Source organism: Spermophilus citellus (genome assembly GCF_964194105.1).
Source record: "Spermophilus citellus genome assembly, chromosome: 15".
Lineage (NCBI taxonomy): Eukaryota > Metazoa > Chordata > Mammalia > Rodentia > Sciuridae > Spermophilus > Spermophilus citellus.
In genome coordinates, this window is record NC_138195.1 from 63209504 (window position 1) to 63224947 (window position 15444).

The following is a 15444-nucleotide window of genomic DNA, read 5'->3' on the forward strand; positions in this document are numbered from 1 at the left end:
TGTTCTGTTTAAAATCTCCACCTGTAACTTTACTGAATATTTAGATTTTTTTTGTCATTTCTATCACTGTTGCAAAATAATGTTTTCTTTATCAAAGACTGTCATTGTGTACAATTGGCGACCACATTGCCCAGTGAAAAGTTTCATTGATTCCAGAAAAGTTACAATTATCTAACAGAGTTTTGTTCTCTGCTTACAAGATCTGAGAACAGTAGAAGTTAGTAGATAATCATGGTTTTGATGGAGCCTAGGGAAAGAACTCTGTCATTTTCAAATAATGGTAGCAGTAGAAAGCTGTAGGATTTGGAGAACTACCAGTTATGTCCACTTTTTATTTTCTCTCCAGGGTTAAATGAGTGAGAGAATGGATATCTCTTACTTGTTTCTCTTAAGAGCGAGTATAAACCTTTTTAGGAAATGGAAAAATAAAAGAGCTTTTTTGTCTCCATATTTAATTAGCTATTCCTCTTCATTTCATTGTGCTCCAGCAGATAAGACAAGCTCTTTTCTGGCCAGAAGAATTAACAGAAATTGAAATAGTCAGTATTTGTAGTAATCACAGTTATTTTTCCATTACTCAAAGTATTAAGCTTCCCTGCTAACTATGTTTTCTGCCTTAAGGAAACTTGCCTTTTTCATGGCTCATTTAGAATTAAACTCATTAATCTTTTATAGTTCCTACAGGCTTAGGTGCTAAAGTGACGATATTCACAGGATAGGCTCTGGAGTTAGGATGATTGAATTTGAACCTTAATTTATAATTTGCTAGCTATAGGATCCTGGCAACTTATGTAACCTTTCTGTGCCTCTTCCCTTCCACAAAATATAATGTATATATAATATATATTAGTTTCAGATTATTTGTGGACTGTGGAAAATATAATAATATATTTTGGACTGTGGAAAAAATATATATTTGTGGAAAATCTATATGTATAATATATAATCCACTCATTCTCCATAGGACTATTATAGGATGAATTAAAATGCCTTGTAAAAACATTGCCTGACAGGGTGCTTGGCGTGAAGTAGGCACTATTAATAAATGTTTTTAAGGTTTAGTTAATATGTGAAATAAAAATTACTTTTTCCCTGTATCAGTGCCCTTGAAATAAACAAGTTTTACTATTTCAAAATGTGTAAATGACTCTTCTTTTTTTATAAACTTTCCCTGACAGTTAGAAAATACAGAAGAAAGACAACAAAAAATTAATTTTGTCAAGGGATGATTAGTGTTTTTATTTTAGCCTGTATTCTGCCAGTTGATTTTTCCTATGCATTTATGACATGTATTTTTTAAACTAATTTATAAGCAAACTTTTTTGTATTATAAGATTTTATATAAGCCAGGAAATGTTATACTAAGGAAATTTTTAAAAAGCATTAAACATTTACTTACTGTTAACACGAATATAAATTAAAGAAATTTTTGAGCCACTTGTACATCTAGGCACTCTCCATGCCTGCCAATGGAACTCAGTAACATTTTACTCCAACTACTGCTTCAAGACCCCAGAACTGGTCTATTTCTGGAAAGAAGAGTTAACATTTCCTTCCTTCATAAATGTTATTCATGAGTTTGCTTTAATAAAGATAATTTATTGATTTACAACCACTAAGGGATATATATAAATGATAGTTTTTAATTTCATCACAAATATTTATTAACAAAAGGGTCCCAATTATTCAAATGTTACTAACAAATAATTATCTTCTATAGTAGAAATAAATGGAAGCTCTCAAATGATCAGTTTGCTCATATTTCTTCCTTTTTAAGAACTTTCCATTGTTTTACTTTTAACCATAATGTAATCTTTTCTGCTTCTTTACTTACTCTAGAGGTGTAAGATTTGTAGATATATCTGATTTCTATTTGTCTTTTCAATGTTTTCTTCCCATAAAGATCTTTTCCTTTTGCTTTCAAATATATTTAACTTTTTTTTCCTGCATTAATGAAAGTGGCGTGGACAGTTTTTTAAAAATACATTTTTTTAAAAAAAATTTAATTGTTGATAGACTTTTATTTTATTTTTTTATATGCGGTGCTGAGAATCAAACCCAGTGCCTCACACATGCCAGGCAAATGTACTATCAGTGAGCCACAGTCCCAGCCCCTAAAAAAGACATTTTTAGAAATGACTTTACCTTTGGCATGTAATTCTCTAATCAAATGTAAATATAATTGGAAGTTTTTCAAGAAAATCACTATATGGTTATAGGTGTTTCTCACTTTAGAGAATAAATGTCTGAAAAACTGTTCACAGCAATATCTTTTAATCAAATGATTCCTCCCAATAGCTTGTACTCTAAGATTAGAGATGCCTTCCTACTGAGAGAAAGTGACCTCAAGATCATACTGGGAAATTGATATTGAGCATACCTCTTCCCAACTGTGTATTCAGTTACATTACACTGGTAGTCATGGTAGGAGTATTTAGACCATTGTAACCAGCAAATGATACAAAACAAGTTTTTTTTTCCTCCAGAGAATCATTGTTAAAAATTAACTAGCACACCTCTAAATACAGCTTAACTTTAAAAATCACACTGTAAAACAAACAAACAAAAAACTTAACTCAAAAAGTAAAACATAGTGTTGCTCAACAATAAATTGAAAATATGGGATTGGGGCTGTGGCTCAGTGGTAGAGCACTTGCCTGACATGCTTGGGCACTGGGTTCAATCCTCAGCACCACACAAAAATAAAATAAAGGTATTGTGTCTGTCTACAACTAAAAATATGTATATATATTTTAAAAAATAAAATGAAAATACTACAGTAGAAATAACTTTTAAGGCAAATATGTCACAATTGTTGTTAGTCTTTAAATGCAGTGCTGTATTTCCTATCTAGTTCCCTTTCAAGGTGTTTTCTTTCAGTAGTTTCCTTTGAAGGTGCTTCCCTTTTTTTGATTTGTTTGCCTTAGGCTGTTAGGGTTCTATTGATGTGCTAATTTGATATTCTTTGTAAATTCTCTGTGCTTAAGGCTGCAATCCCTTTTCTTACTAAATGTAGATATCTGATGGGACTGAAGTTTTAATTTCCTTTTTTATTTGTTAATGATTTTTAAGCATATTATGCTCTCTTTAATTGAGAAGCATATATATATATATATATATATATATATATATATATATATATGAACATATATACACACACACACAATATTAAATGAAGATACATAACTTAGGCAGAAATGGATAGTATCTTAACTGTTAAAATATTCTCTCCTAAAAAATGTTTTCAAGATGTAGCACTGTACTAATATTTTGAGATTTGGGTCCTCGATTTGATTCTTCCAATTAATTGCATTGTGAAAGCAGGCAGATCATTTACCATCTGGATTAATTTACTAATACATTTTATTTCATAGAACTGAAAATAAAGTTTTTCTTGTTTTATTTTACTTTTATTCCGATTAATATGCTAAATGGAAGTAAGCCCAGTAGTCCTGAAAAGTCTGGAATGGAAAACAGCTTCTCTCCTTGCCCTTTCCTATCCTCACTGCCATTCTCCCAGACTACCATTTTTCATCACTGGGTTTTGTTTCTTCTGGTGGTTACCATAATACAAAAATAGAGACTAGCTAGTGATTTCTTGCTATGCAGGATAAAGCACAGGTAGCAACTCCCCCCTTCCCTTTTTCCTCCCATGGATTTTTATATTTTATTTATTGTTTTATATAAAATAGTTGTATTTCGATTTTCAATTCTTTCTACTTTGATCACTATCTTAATTCTCTTCTATGTAATGTAATACTATTAGCCTCCCTATCTTTCGTGCCATCATTTCTTTCATCTGGTACTGTTTTCCAATAAGTATACTTTTATTTTTACCTTTATTGAAGTTATTAATATTTACATTATTTTGACAACCACAACCTAATCTATGCTTTGTCCTGGGTTGATCCTTCTGCCTTGGCCTCTTGAGTGGCTGGCATTAAAGGTGTGCACCCAGCACATTCTTAATGTTTGAACAAGGGTCCCCACATTTCCATTTTGCAGTGACTCCACAAATTATATATTATTTCCTTCCTTTGTTTCCATTATCACCTTGCCAAAATAAAAGGGACTTTTCCTTTTTTTTTCCTTTCCTTTCTTTGCTTTATTTTCATTTCTTTCTTTCCTTCGCTTTCTTCCCCTTACCCCTGCTCCTTTTCCCTTTCTCTTCCCCTTAAGTCAGGAACCTCAGTGGTTCCTGAAGAGTTCTTTCATTAGGGAAATTGCCTGTGCTCTGTAGGTGGGGGATCATTGGCACAGTTGTTCCAGAAATCTTTGTTTCCATCTCATTTCTCTTCCCTTTCATACTTCTAACTCTGGACTTCAGTGTACTGCTGGCTTGCAGCTCCACTGTAGTTAGTTCTCTGTCAGTGACTTTTTTTTTTCTGTTTCATCTGCCTTCTGTCTTCCAGAAATAATCTCTTGATGAATCCAGCCATGCATCTTAATTTCCTTTGTTGTTGAGCAGTTTGTCCTTTGCCATTCTGTGCTTTTTATTTCACTTGTATCTCAGGATGGGGAGGAAGCCAACAAGTTAACTTAGTCTGTCATATGATTCTGAACAACCTGCTACCTTCTCCTGGAAGTTAAGTGATTGGATTAGATTACCTCAAAGGTCCCTATATATAATATTGTATGTTTCTAAGCATCATCCCTTTAGATGAATGTCAAGTCCCAGCTTAAATGTGGCCTTACTGATTCTGGCACTTCATTTACTCTTATACCTGCACTTCATTTTTTTGGCTCACACTTATTTATGAGTTAAGTATAAGAGTTCCAGTGGCCTTTAACTTGACTGAAAACTCCAGAAACCTTTAATAGTCTAGTAGAATTATTGACTTTAACCCATCCTCTTTTTATGTAACCAGAAAGAATTGTATTTAAAATACAAGTATTGTACTTTTTATATTGCGGCACAAGCAATTAGGAATACATTTAGTGTTTACCTATTAAATGAAAATATAACCATATACTGCGCATATATTCTTATAAATTAGTTTTTCTTATTTGGATATTAATTTTTAAATGTAGAGGATAATGAATGATGTTTATCTGATTTATTAATATAATTAATATAAAATGGTATTATGTGAAATATGATGAAAGTATCACACATCCTATGATGTAGATGGCAGTCATATGTTGAATGCTGTTGTCTGACTTTTATCAACAAGTTTCTAAATTTTAACTGAATTTTGTCTTCACTTTGTGGCATTTATATATTTCCCAAGACATCTTTACATACACTTTGAAAGAGTCTACAAAGAATTGTTGAACAAATTACTATGTTGATGGGATAATTATAATAATCAATACAAAATTTATTGGAAGTTAAATCTAGAAAAGACTTAGTAATTATTTGGGATCAAGTCCAGTCTTCCAGAAGAATTAATTGTTTGGCTAATACACCTGTCAGCACACTGCTTACCAGGGTTAATTAGATTGATCAGCCTGACTAGTTGAGTTTCTGCTGTGGTCTTTCTTTTACTCATTGTGTATTTTATTTGGTAAAAAGGACAACTTCCCTTTGGGAGGAGAACTTTCAGTCTAGTCTATACCAGAAGTTCAACTTCCACTAATAAATAGTTTTGAGTTTCTTTGACCTAATGTAATTAGGTTAGATTCATATTTCTGAGTAAATACCTTTTTCATAAAAAGTTTAATAAGTGTTTAAATATTACATGTTATTGAAATTTGAAAAGTAAATTACATAATTTTTTTAAAAATTAACACTTATTTTAATTTATTTAATTCTTGTTATTTTAAGGAATATTAAATTAATATTGATATTTTATTAATGCTTACTATTTTTAAAGAATAAACCAGTAAATATATAGTTAATATAGAACTCTGACAGGAGCTTATCTGCATTTAAATTGAGACCAGAAATTTGGTTTTACTTTGGCTTACTATTATTCATTTGCTAGTGGATACATGTAAATAATTAGCTGTAAAATAACTTAGTGAGGGCTGGGGTTGCAGCTGAGTGGTAGAGCGCTTGCCTAGCCCATGTGAGGCCCTGGGTTCGAACTTCAGCACCACATAAAAAAATAAGTAAATAAAGGTATTGTGTCCATCTACAGTTATAAAAAATTTTTTGAAAAGGTAACTTAGCCATCATTTCTTTAGTAATTTATTTCAAGTTATATTAACAGATTATGTGAGAACACAAAAGATTTATCCTAAGTAGCTTCAAAATCATGTATGCTCTATTATTTCCTGTTATTTGTGAAAAAGTAGACATTTATTTCTGTCTATATTAAAATCACCTCTGAGAGGAGATGCTTGTTAAATATTCAGATACCATTGCTTGGTGTAGACTTAACTGCACTAAAATTTCTGTAGCTTACAAATATGCTTTTTTTCCTTGAAGTTCGAGAACCACTCCTTTATAGCAAAAAACACTGTTGAAGAACTGTTGTTTTCTAAATTTTCCACACAGCTGACATTTAGTAATTTGCTAACATCCTTGTAATTTAACGCTGACTAGATAACTTGATTAAATAGACAAAAGTTTGGAGGAAGATTTATCTGATTAATGTGAACATAAAAACTCACATCAATCTCCAAAATAAGTTGATAATATATGTGATAAATTAATACCTTTAAATGAGAGTAACATTTGTAGAACTAACTTGCTTGTTGTATAATATATTTTCTTTTGGTGCTTTAAACACTGTTTCTGCTGTTATTAGAATACATTTTCCTTTTTTATTTGATTTCCTTGCTGACTTCCTCCTCAGACCAACAATGATTATGCAGCCATGTCGGTAAGTAGATGCAAACTAAAGCTAGCACATAACATTAGAAAATAATGAACTTCCTACAGGCTTATTTTTCTCTGCTTATGTATTTAAATTAACTTCTAATTATTTTGGCAGTGACTTTGATATATTTGTAGTTTTGTAGAAACATAAGTTTGAAGGTAATATTAGTTGTTTTGATGAAATAGAATTCTCTGTGATTTGATTATGAAAGTTAATATTGAAGGCATATCTGTGGGGAGTGCTGTGCTTTTGGAAACCTCTCTGTGGTCTTTCCTGATCTGTGAAATCATGTCAGTGGGAATATATACCCCAAAGATTTTTGTGAGGCTTACGTGAAATAGTATACATAAAATGTTTAGAACAGTGCCTGGCATAAAATACAGTCTTAAAAAATATTGTTATTATTAGTCACTTCTAAGACAATTTATGCCTTTTCTGAGTTTCTCTGCAACTCTATTAGCCAAACTTGTAGAAATTTAACCTAGTACATGACCCATTGTGAGCCAATGTGATTCATGACCCAGTACAAATTTTTCTCAATTCAGCCCAATATTGCTTTCCTGAATTGCCTTAGCAATTCTCTCTCTCTCTTTTTTTTTTAGAGAGGGGGGCATTTCTTAATATTTATTTTTTAGTTTTCGGTGGACACAACATCTTTATTTTATTTTTATGTGGTGCTGAGGATCGAACCCAGCGCCCCACGCATGCCAGGTGAGCACGCTACCGCTTGAGCCACATCCCCAGCCCAAGCAATTCTCTTTTTAAAATAGCTTTATCATATTTTTTTCTCTATTTGTCTTTTCAACATACAATTTTGAACTCTTGACAACCAGATTAAGAGGTAATTAAATATTTTCAAGATGTATAAATATTGAAAATTCTTGGGGGAAAAAATCTCAACTAGCATTTGAAATGTAAATGTTCCTAATTTGTATCCTTCTTTTTCTGTTCTTATTCCTATTATTGAAGTTCAAATTTTGATTATTGTAATTGTCTTTGGATTGATCTCTTCCAACAGTCTCTCCTTACTTCAGTCCATCCTATACACCAATGTCAGATAATTCTTTCTAAAGTACAGTTTAATCTATTTCCCTGTTCAAAAACTTCTGGGGCTCTTGATTGTTTAATCAAATAAAAATTCCAGAGGCTAGCAAAAAGTATAAAAGACATATTAAATTTGCTAACATATTTCCTACCGATAAACCATTTATATATTCAGAAAGCAAAAATGGTGTTCATAAGTGAGACTGACCCTTTGTCCCCAAATTCAAATTGTTTATTGTCTTTGATTTTAGAGGGTAGGGGATTGTTCTATATAAATTTTAATTAGAAATTTTTAAAGTTTGGTACTTGAATGTCCAGTGTTTTGAAAGTTATTTATGTAGAATAGTTCTTTCTATGGATATAAATTAGGCATTTCTATGACATGTTTTGCTATCTATTTTCATACTGTTATAATGAGTTAATTCCAAGTACACAAAACATCAACAAAAACCAACCATTGACAGTATAATCATTGCATTAGATAAAGCTAAAGATTTTTGAGACAGAAAGTATATGAAAAGGTCGAAAACGGTCAAAGCCTTTTATGTGAAGTAGAATTTATGTTTTTATGAAGGTTTTTCTTAATGCTTTAAAACAGGTGATTTTTCAGTATAGGAAGTTAATTGCAAAACAAAATTGCCTCTTAGTCAAAAGTGAGCATACTTTTATAACTTTAATACTTTTAGACATTTATTAAGTAGGCATCTCAGTTAAATGCTGACTAATCTTGGTGAGAGATTTATTTAATAACTTGTAAGTATTGTTTGTATATATAGCATAGCATACTTAAATACTTCCCTGCTGTTAAACACTGTAAAAAACAATATTTTGAATTGCTTTTGGTGAAGGCTCAGTTGGAAATAATAGTAGTATTAGAAGTAATTTTAGAAGGGAACACTATGAGAGTTTTAGTAGGAAATCTGTGAATTAGGATAGGACTTCAGACCTGACCTGTGACAGATAAGAGGGATATAAATAGAAATAATTATAATGGACTCTTTTCAATCTATAGACTATATGTATATGCACTGTATGTAATATCTTATAACTTCACTCTTTGACAGAGCTAAAGATGAAAATAGACTAGATCATTGGTTCAGGCTTTATGAGCAAAGTACCATTTTGAATAGGAAGATTCAATATTAAAAAACAAATTAAAGAGTAGCATCCGGCCACTTTACTTCCTGATAACAACAGAGGTTTATGTTTAGAAAATTAAGGTTTTTTTGCAGAAAGGAGTGGCAAATTTCTAGGGATTCAAATAATATCTTTCCCTTTAATCTGTATTCCACAATAGAAAGAAAAGAAAGATTTTTTTCCTCTTTAAGTTAAGGGGCAAAAGTTCAAATGGGGAATAAGAAAAGGGACTAAAATATGTGGGTAACAGATTGTTTAAATTGAAATTACCTTTTATTGTGAGCAGAAAAATCAAAAGGGAGGTTAGATCTCTAAGGAAAAAGAAAGTAGGTGGTAGAGAAAGATATTAGAGTCAGACGTTTCCTGTGCAAGTCAAGATCTGGTGAGGCCATAAAGAGTCCATTTTTCCTTCTGTTTGCCTTTGTTTCTTCTTTCCCTCTCCTGTAAAGAGGGAACAATAATGGAGAAAGGAAGGGCAGAGCTAATGGGAGGGGAGAACAACCTCAATACATTTACAGGACGTTTGCAGGTCAGATAGAGATAAAAGAAAATACAACATGTGGATATACACTTAGAAAAAACTTATGCAAGGTACTAAAATTCAACAAGTTAAAGAGATTAGGCTTTGCAGAGTAAAGTCCCACCAAAGTAGTATGTTCAGGCTAATATTACATATGAGGAGGAAGGTTCAGACTGTGGGAAACCACCTTTTAATCATTTACTTTCATCCAGGAGACTTTAGTTGTTGTAAGAAAGCTGTCATGTTTTAAGTCTTTCTATCTTTTATGGAAATCAATGTGATAGATGGTAGTATTGAGGTTAAAATATTTTTAAAGAGCATATTCCTTTCTTATTCTTTTTTAAATTATTTGTTTATTTATTTGTTTGTTTGTTTGTTTGTTTATGTGGTGCTGAGGATTGAACCCAGTGCCTCACATGTGCTAGGCAAGTGCTCTACCCTGAGCTACAACCCCAGCCCCAAGGTTAAAATCCTTAGAAGCAAAAGAGGAGCGATTGGCAAAGATCTGCTGTAGTTGTCTGTAAAGACTTATTCTTAACAGAATTACCTATTCACAAGTCCTTGTTATTCAGGATAAGTACATGCCTGAGCTTTGAGAATCCTCAAATTTGAGGATACTACTATGCTATATAATTTTTTTTTTCAGAAAAATGCTATGAAATATAATTGAAAACCAAAGACCTTAATGAGAGTTATTTCATCCATGCCAAGACAGCAAAGCCACATAGAGATGGGGAAGTTGGTTTGACTGCAGTCATCCTTTGAATGATTTTTATCCCATCATACTTATTTCACAGAACATGCTATTCTAATGTGTACCTAAATAAATGATGCCCTATTAGTCCTAGACTCTCAGAATCATCCTTAAAAGGTTGGCACTGAAATATAAATCCTTGAATAACTAAGGTTTCCTCTGTGCTATGTCTTTAATTATGGCTGTGTTTATAACGTATTAACCACAAACATGCATGCATTAGTAAGAGATAACTGGTAGGCTTTTGGTGGTGACACTTGTCCGGTTTACTAATGATACTTGGAAACCACCTATATTATCTAATCTCTTAGTATTATGGCAGTTTCTTTGGAAATTTTAAGTTTTACTAGGGTTGTGAAATATTTTCATTATTAATGGTCTTGGCACTCAGAGCTATATGCTTATGTAAAGGAATAAGGTTGTGGGTCTGCTATTACAGAGTTACTATTTTAACGATTCTTGGAATGCTTCAGTTTTTCAAACTGAATTCTGTAAATTGGCTGTACTACATTGTAGTATTGTCAGCCACAGGGAAAATTAAGCACATCTTTATCTTTCTTGCTTTTCTTATGTTTGCCAAATGAGAACAGTGATTGGGCATTAATGTTGCGTCACTTCCTTATTTAAAAATAAACATAACAGCCCAATAATGAGTAGTGTGGAAGCAGAGGCATTTCTTCAAAACCTTGTAACTTTCTAGACCTTTACTGTTCTGCTTGTCCTTGCGTTCTCTTTCTTCCTACTAAAGTTAGGATAACCTGAGACTACCATGACAGACAGCAGCAATGATACTTGTTAGAAAGCTAAAATGTGGATACTGCATGCCATCTAAGTCCATGTTCAAAAGATAGTTTAAAAACAAAGACTGCCAAAATTTGATAAGCCCTGTGATTGGGATAAGGAAGTTTTGAGGGAAATAGAATTTTGCCATGTATTACTGGTAGTCTTGAAGTTTTCTTACTTTGGGAAACAATTTTGTTTCAACTTTAAGATAATCATGTTCTATTCTGTCTTCCTGCCCCTCCCAGTGTGTGTGTGTTTGCACATATGCATGTGTCCCAAGAATAAGCATTTATGTTACTGTCTGGCATCCTTATGATTGGGAATTGTTAGAAGGAGAGTGGAAAAACCTAAGAGGGGAGAATGGGAATTCCTAGTTGACTATAGAATTGTGGCTAACTAAGGTGTTAGCTAGTTTTTTCAGGGATGGAAGTGGTTAGATGATGACAAAAAGCAAGTATAAGAGAAATAGAGAAATGTAAAAGAAATATTTTAGAGAATGTTGAGTGTGTTTAGAATCAGTATATTTTTATAGACCTAAGAATTCTTTGGCATAACCTTAAAAATCTGTCTTCATAGTAGTATTAAAGCAATTATTAAAACTCACTAAAGAAATTCATCTTCATATTTAAACTTATATCTCACCCATTCTGTTTTATTGAGAATTTTACACATTTAACTATTGTATATAGTGTAGGAAATAAGAAAATGGATCAAAATCTAAAGGAATCCTTGTGCATTTGTGAAATCATCTTGGGAAAATTCCACATTCTATGCTAATGTTTTAGTTTTTCTGATTTTATAGTATTTTTATATTTGAGTAAGATGTAGTATGTAGTTTTCTCTCTCTCTCTCTCTCTCTCTCTCTCTCTGTTGTTGTTGTTGTTGTTGTGCTGGGAATTGAACCAAGGGTGCTCTACCACTGGGCTATATCCCCAGCCTTTTATTTTTTGAGACGGGGTCTCACCAACTTTTTGCCATGCTGGCCTTGAACTTGTGATACTCCTGCTTCAACTTCCCTAATAACTGGGATTGCAGGCTTCCACCTCTGTGCTAAGATGTAGTTTCATATAGTAAGACTTTTGATTAGTAGTTCTTGTGTGAAACAGAAGGAAAATAATAGATTTTTAAATTAAAATATCTACTTTTCACCTAGGTTCACCATTTTAAATTTGCATTAAGAATTTTTTATTTCTAATTTTAGTATTTACTCCACATTTGGTGAAAGACCTTATTCTTTCAGTCTGTGTATTTTAAAAGGCTATATACATTGTGGCTCTTTAGGAGACTAAAGAATCCATCAAAATAATTCTCTTCTCCGGGCTAGGGTTGTAGCTCAGTGGTAGAGTGCTTGCTTCGCACACATGAAGCCCTACGTTTGATCCTCAGCACCACATAAAAATAAAACAAAAATAAATACATAAGAAAAAAAATAGTTCTCTTCCCCTTTTGCCTCTGGAAAGACTATTTCATAGTCTGCTAACTGAAATTTATATAGCAAACGGAGAGGCAGTAAGTTTATGCATAACATCAATTTACTGCTTTAATTTAAATAATTTAAAAGGTAGGATCAGAATTAATAAATTCACTTTCTAGTTTTAGGTGTAATATTTAAATCCACCATGATTTTTTTTTCTGTCAAGGGTTATGTAACCTTTTGAAACAAAACCTGTTATCAATTTAAAAAATAACATTATGCATAGTATATTTGTATCTATATTTTTCTTTTTTTACTTAAATAAAAAGAGTAGTTTATTGTGCAGAGTTGGTTTTTGTGGTGATTATAAATAAAAGGAATTTGACTCATCTGGGATCATTAAGGAAGAGTAAACCAATACAGGAAGGTGGTTGTGATATCAGGAGCATATTTTTATATGAGATGTTCTTGAAAGAATGAAACAGACTTGAAAAATGCTTTTAAATAATTACTGTTGGAATCAATCCTTTTAAAAAAAATTAGATCTTTGAAATAAGAGAATGGTGAGACAAAACTACAAATGAAAAGTCAAAGTGCCAATTATTTATAAATTTTCAACATTTCTCCCACTATTAGAGTAGATCTATGAAAACATTTCTTTGAAACCCAAACAATTTGAACCATAATCTTATAAAACATGTATTTTTATTACCATGTTATATTATAATATTTCAAAGGAAACAATATTTAGCTTAACCTGTAATAGTAAATTATTTGGGAAATTTGGCTTGACATACAAACATTTGTTTTCTTGATTCTAGACTGAGGTTGATGGTTAGTGGTTTATTGTTACTGTGATTGGCATTAAAAGCCTTATTTCACAGCTTGCAGTGAGGAACTATTGAGTAAAGAGTGGCTGTGTTCCACAAACTAAATTCAAAAAGTGTCAATCAAGGTCTCACATAGGTTACTTAGAGAATGAGTTTTCTTACTGATTTCACCAAATGTCACCTCATGCTGTCTTTGATTGGCACAGCCTGGCAGGGAGGATGGATGAATCTGTCACCGGCTGGTTAATTGTGTTGCTGGTCTCAGTCTGACATCAGGTCTTTGACTCTTAAATGGCTCAATACAAAACAAATTAGCAGATTGTAGTCATATTTCTCATTCTATATGCTTTGACTTTGTTGAATGCAGTCCATAAATCATATTGACTGACACACAAGTAAATGATGAAAGCTGCTTTTGAGACATGAATCTAGAAAGCAGCACTGTGAAGGTGCATGGAAGGATGCATATGGTTGACCCTTTGGGAATTTCCTAGGAGCCAAATGTCTCTTTACCACAATTGTTCTTAGAAGAAAAGCTTTTGGGTAATGCAAAAAGGATCTACTATGTCAGCAGATTCTCTTTTACAAGTGCCTTTGAAATATAAGAAGTTTGTCTAAGGGTTTTCTCTCTTTGCAAGTTGTTTTTCAACAAAATGTTAGAACATGAAAACATAGTTACACTTAAAACTTAAGCAGGTGTTTTAACTTATTTATTGAATTTTGTGTTGTTAAAGAGAAAAATGTCAATCTAATGTATGAAGTATGATATGTCAAGAGCTTTGTAATGTTGTGAACAACCAATAAAAAAAAATTAAAAAAAAAGAGAGAGAAAAATGTTAATAGTTGCAATTAATTTTTCAGATGAGGGCAAGAGAAATTTCTAGGTGCTTAAAATTTATTAAATGTGCAGTGTTTTTTTCAGTCATATATTATTTGGGCTTTTTTGTTATCAGGTTAAAAACCAGGTCATCTCTAATAAAAAGGGATAGTTTTTAAAGATAATTATAAAAATTGTTAGATTGTTCTTGTCTTATAAAATTATTAAAAGCTTCAACAATAACAGCAGTAATATTATTCAAAGAGTGGTGTTTAATTATATCAAAGTATGTGCAGGGCCATACGCATCAAAAATAAATTGTCAAATATATTTTTTAGGTGTGCAAATTTTGGAGAGATTAGAATTTTTCTATCTAAAAGTAAGTAGTAGGGGCTGGGGATGTGGCTTAAGCTGTAGCGCGCTCGCCTGGCATGCGTGCGGCCCTGGTTCGATCCTCAGCACCACATACAAACAAAGATGTTGTGTCCTCCGAAAACTAAAAAAATAAACAAATAATTCTCTCTCTCTCTCTCTCTCTCTCTCTCTCTCTCTCTCTCTCTCTCTCAAATAAATAAATAAATAAATAAAATTAAGTAGTAGATGAAATCTAAGAATATATGTACACTTTCTATTGTTAGAAAGTAGGCACTTTAAAAGTATGTAATCTTATAGAACATAATTTTTTAAATGGAAAGAATCTGAACCTTTGATATTATTAACTTAAATTTTGATCTCTAGTAACGAAGAATTTATTTCATTTGAAAAAGTTATAAAATATTTTATAAATATTTTAAACTTCTTTGAGAACAATAAGCCTGTATTTAATATGCCTAATCAAAAAAATTAATGTTAAGATTTTATCATTATATGTAACTTAAATATGAATTTTCATTACCTATTTCTACCATTTTATGGAATAACTTTATCTGTACTCTAACCATCATTTTCAGCTCCAGTTACACATACACACACACACACACACACACACACACACGTACACACATATATATTTGTAGCCTCTGAATCTGTTAAATTTTAAAGGTTCACTGAAAACAATACTACTTATATTGTGCAGTGTATTTGCTTAAATGATCTTAAAATGAATTTAATAATAAATTTGCAGTTTGTTAATCTGTTTTTGTAGTGAGTACATTATAGTAGCAACATAAATAGAACATGGAGCTGATTTGATGAAGAAGTACATTAAACTAAAATATACTAGTTGTTCCATTAGGTCACAATGACATTTCCATTTTCACAAACCTATTATATTGTAATTAAATAACTGGTCATTGATTTCTTCTTTTTCTGCTTTTATCCCCCCTCTCATTCATATTGATATTATTCTGCTTGGGGAATGGAGCTGCATGTCTCCCAG

General features: G+C 31.9%; 1 protein-coding gene across 11 annotated transcripts in view; it reads left to right on the forward strand.

The window, feature by feature from the left end:
• The window catches only part of EXOC6 (exocyst complex component 6), a 223468-nt gene that overhangs the window by 155816 nt on the left and 52208 nt on the right, over window positions 1-15444 (forward strand). For 6 of the 11 annotated variants that reach the window (XM_081268555.1, XM_081268556.1, XM_081268552.1 and 3 more), the window contains one exon: window positions 6744-6770. The exons of the other annotated variants lie outside the window; for them this stretch is intronic. In XM_081268555.1, coding sequence (XP_081124681.1) covers window positions 6744-6770 — 27 coding nt within the window. The remainder of the gene's footprint in view (window positions 1-6743; window positions 6771-15444) is intronic. 11 annotated transcript variants of the gene reach the window in all.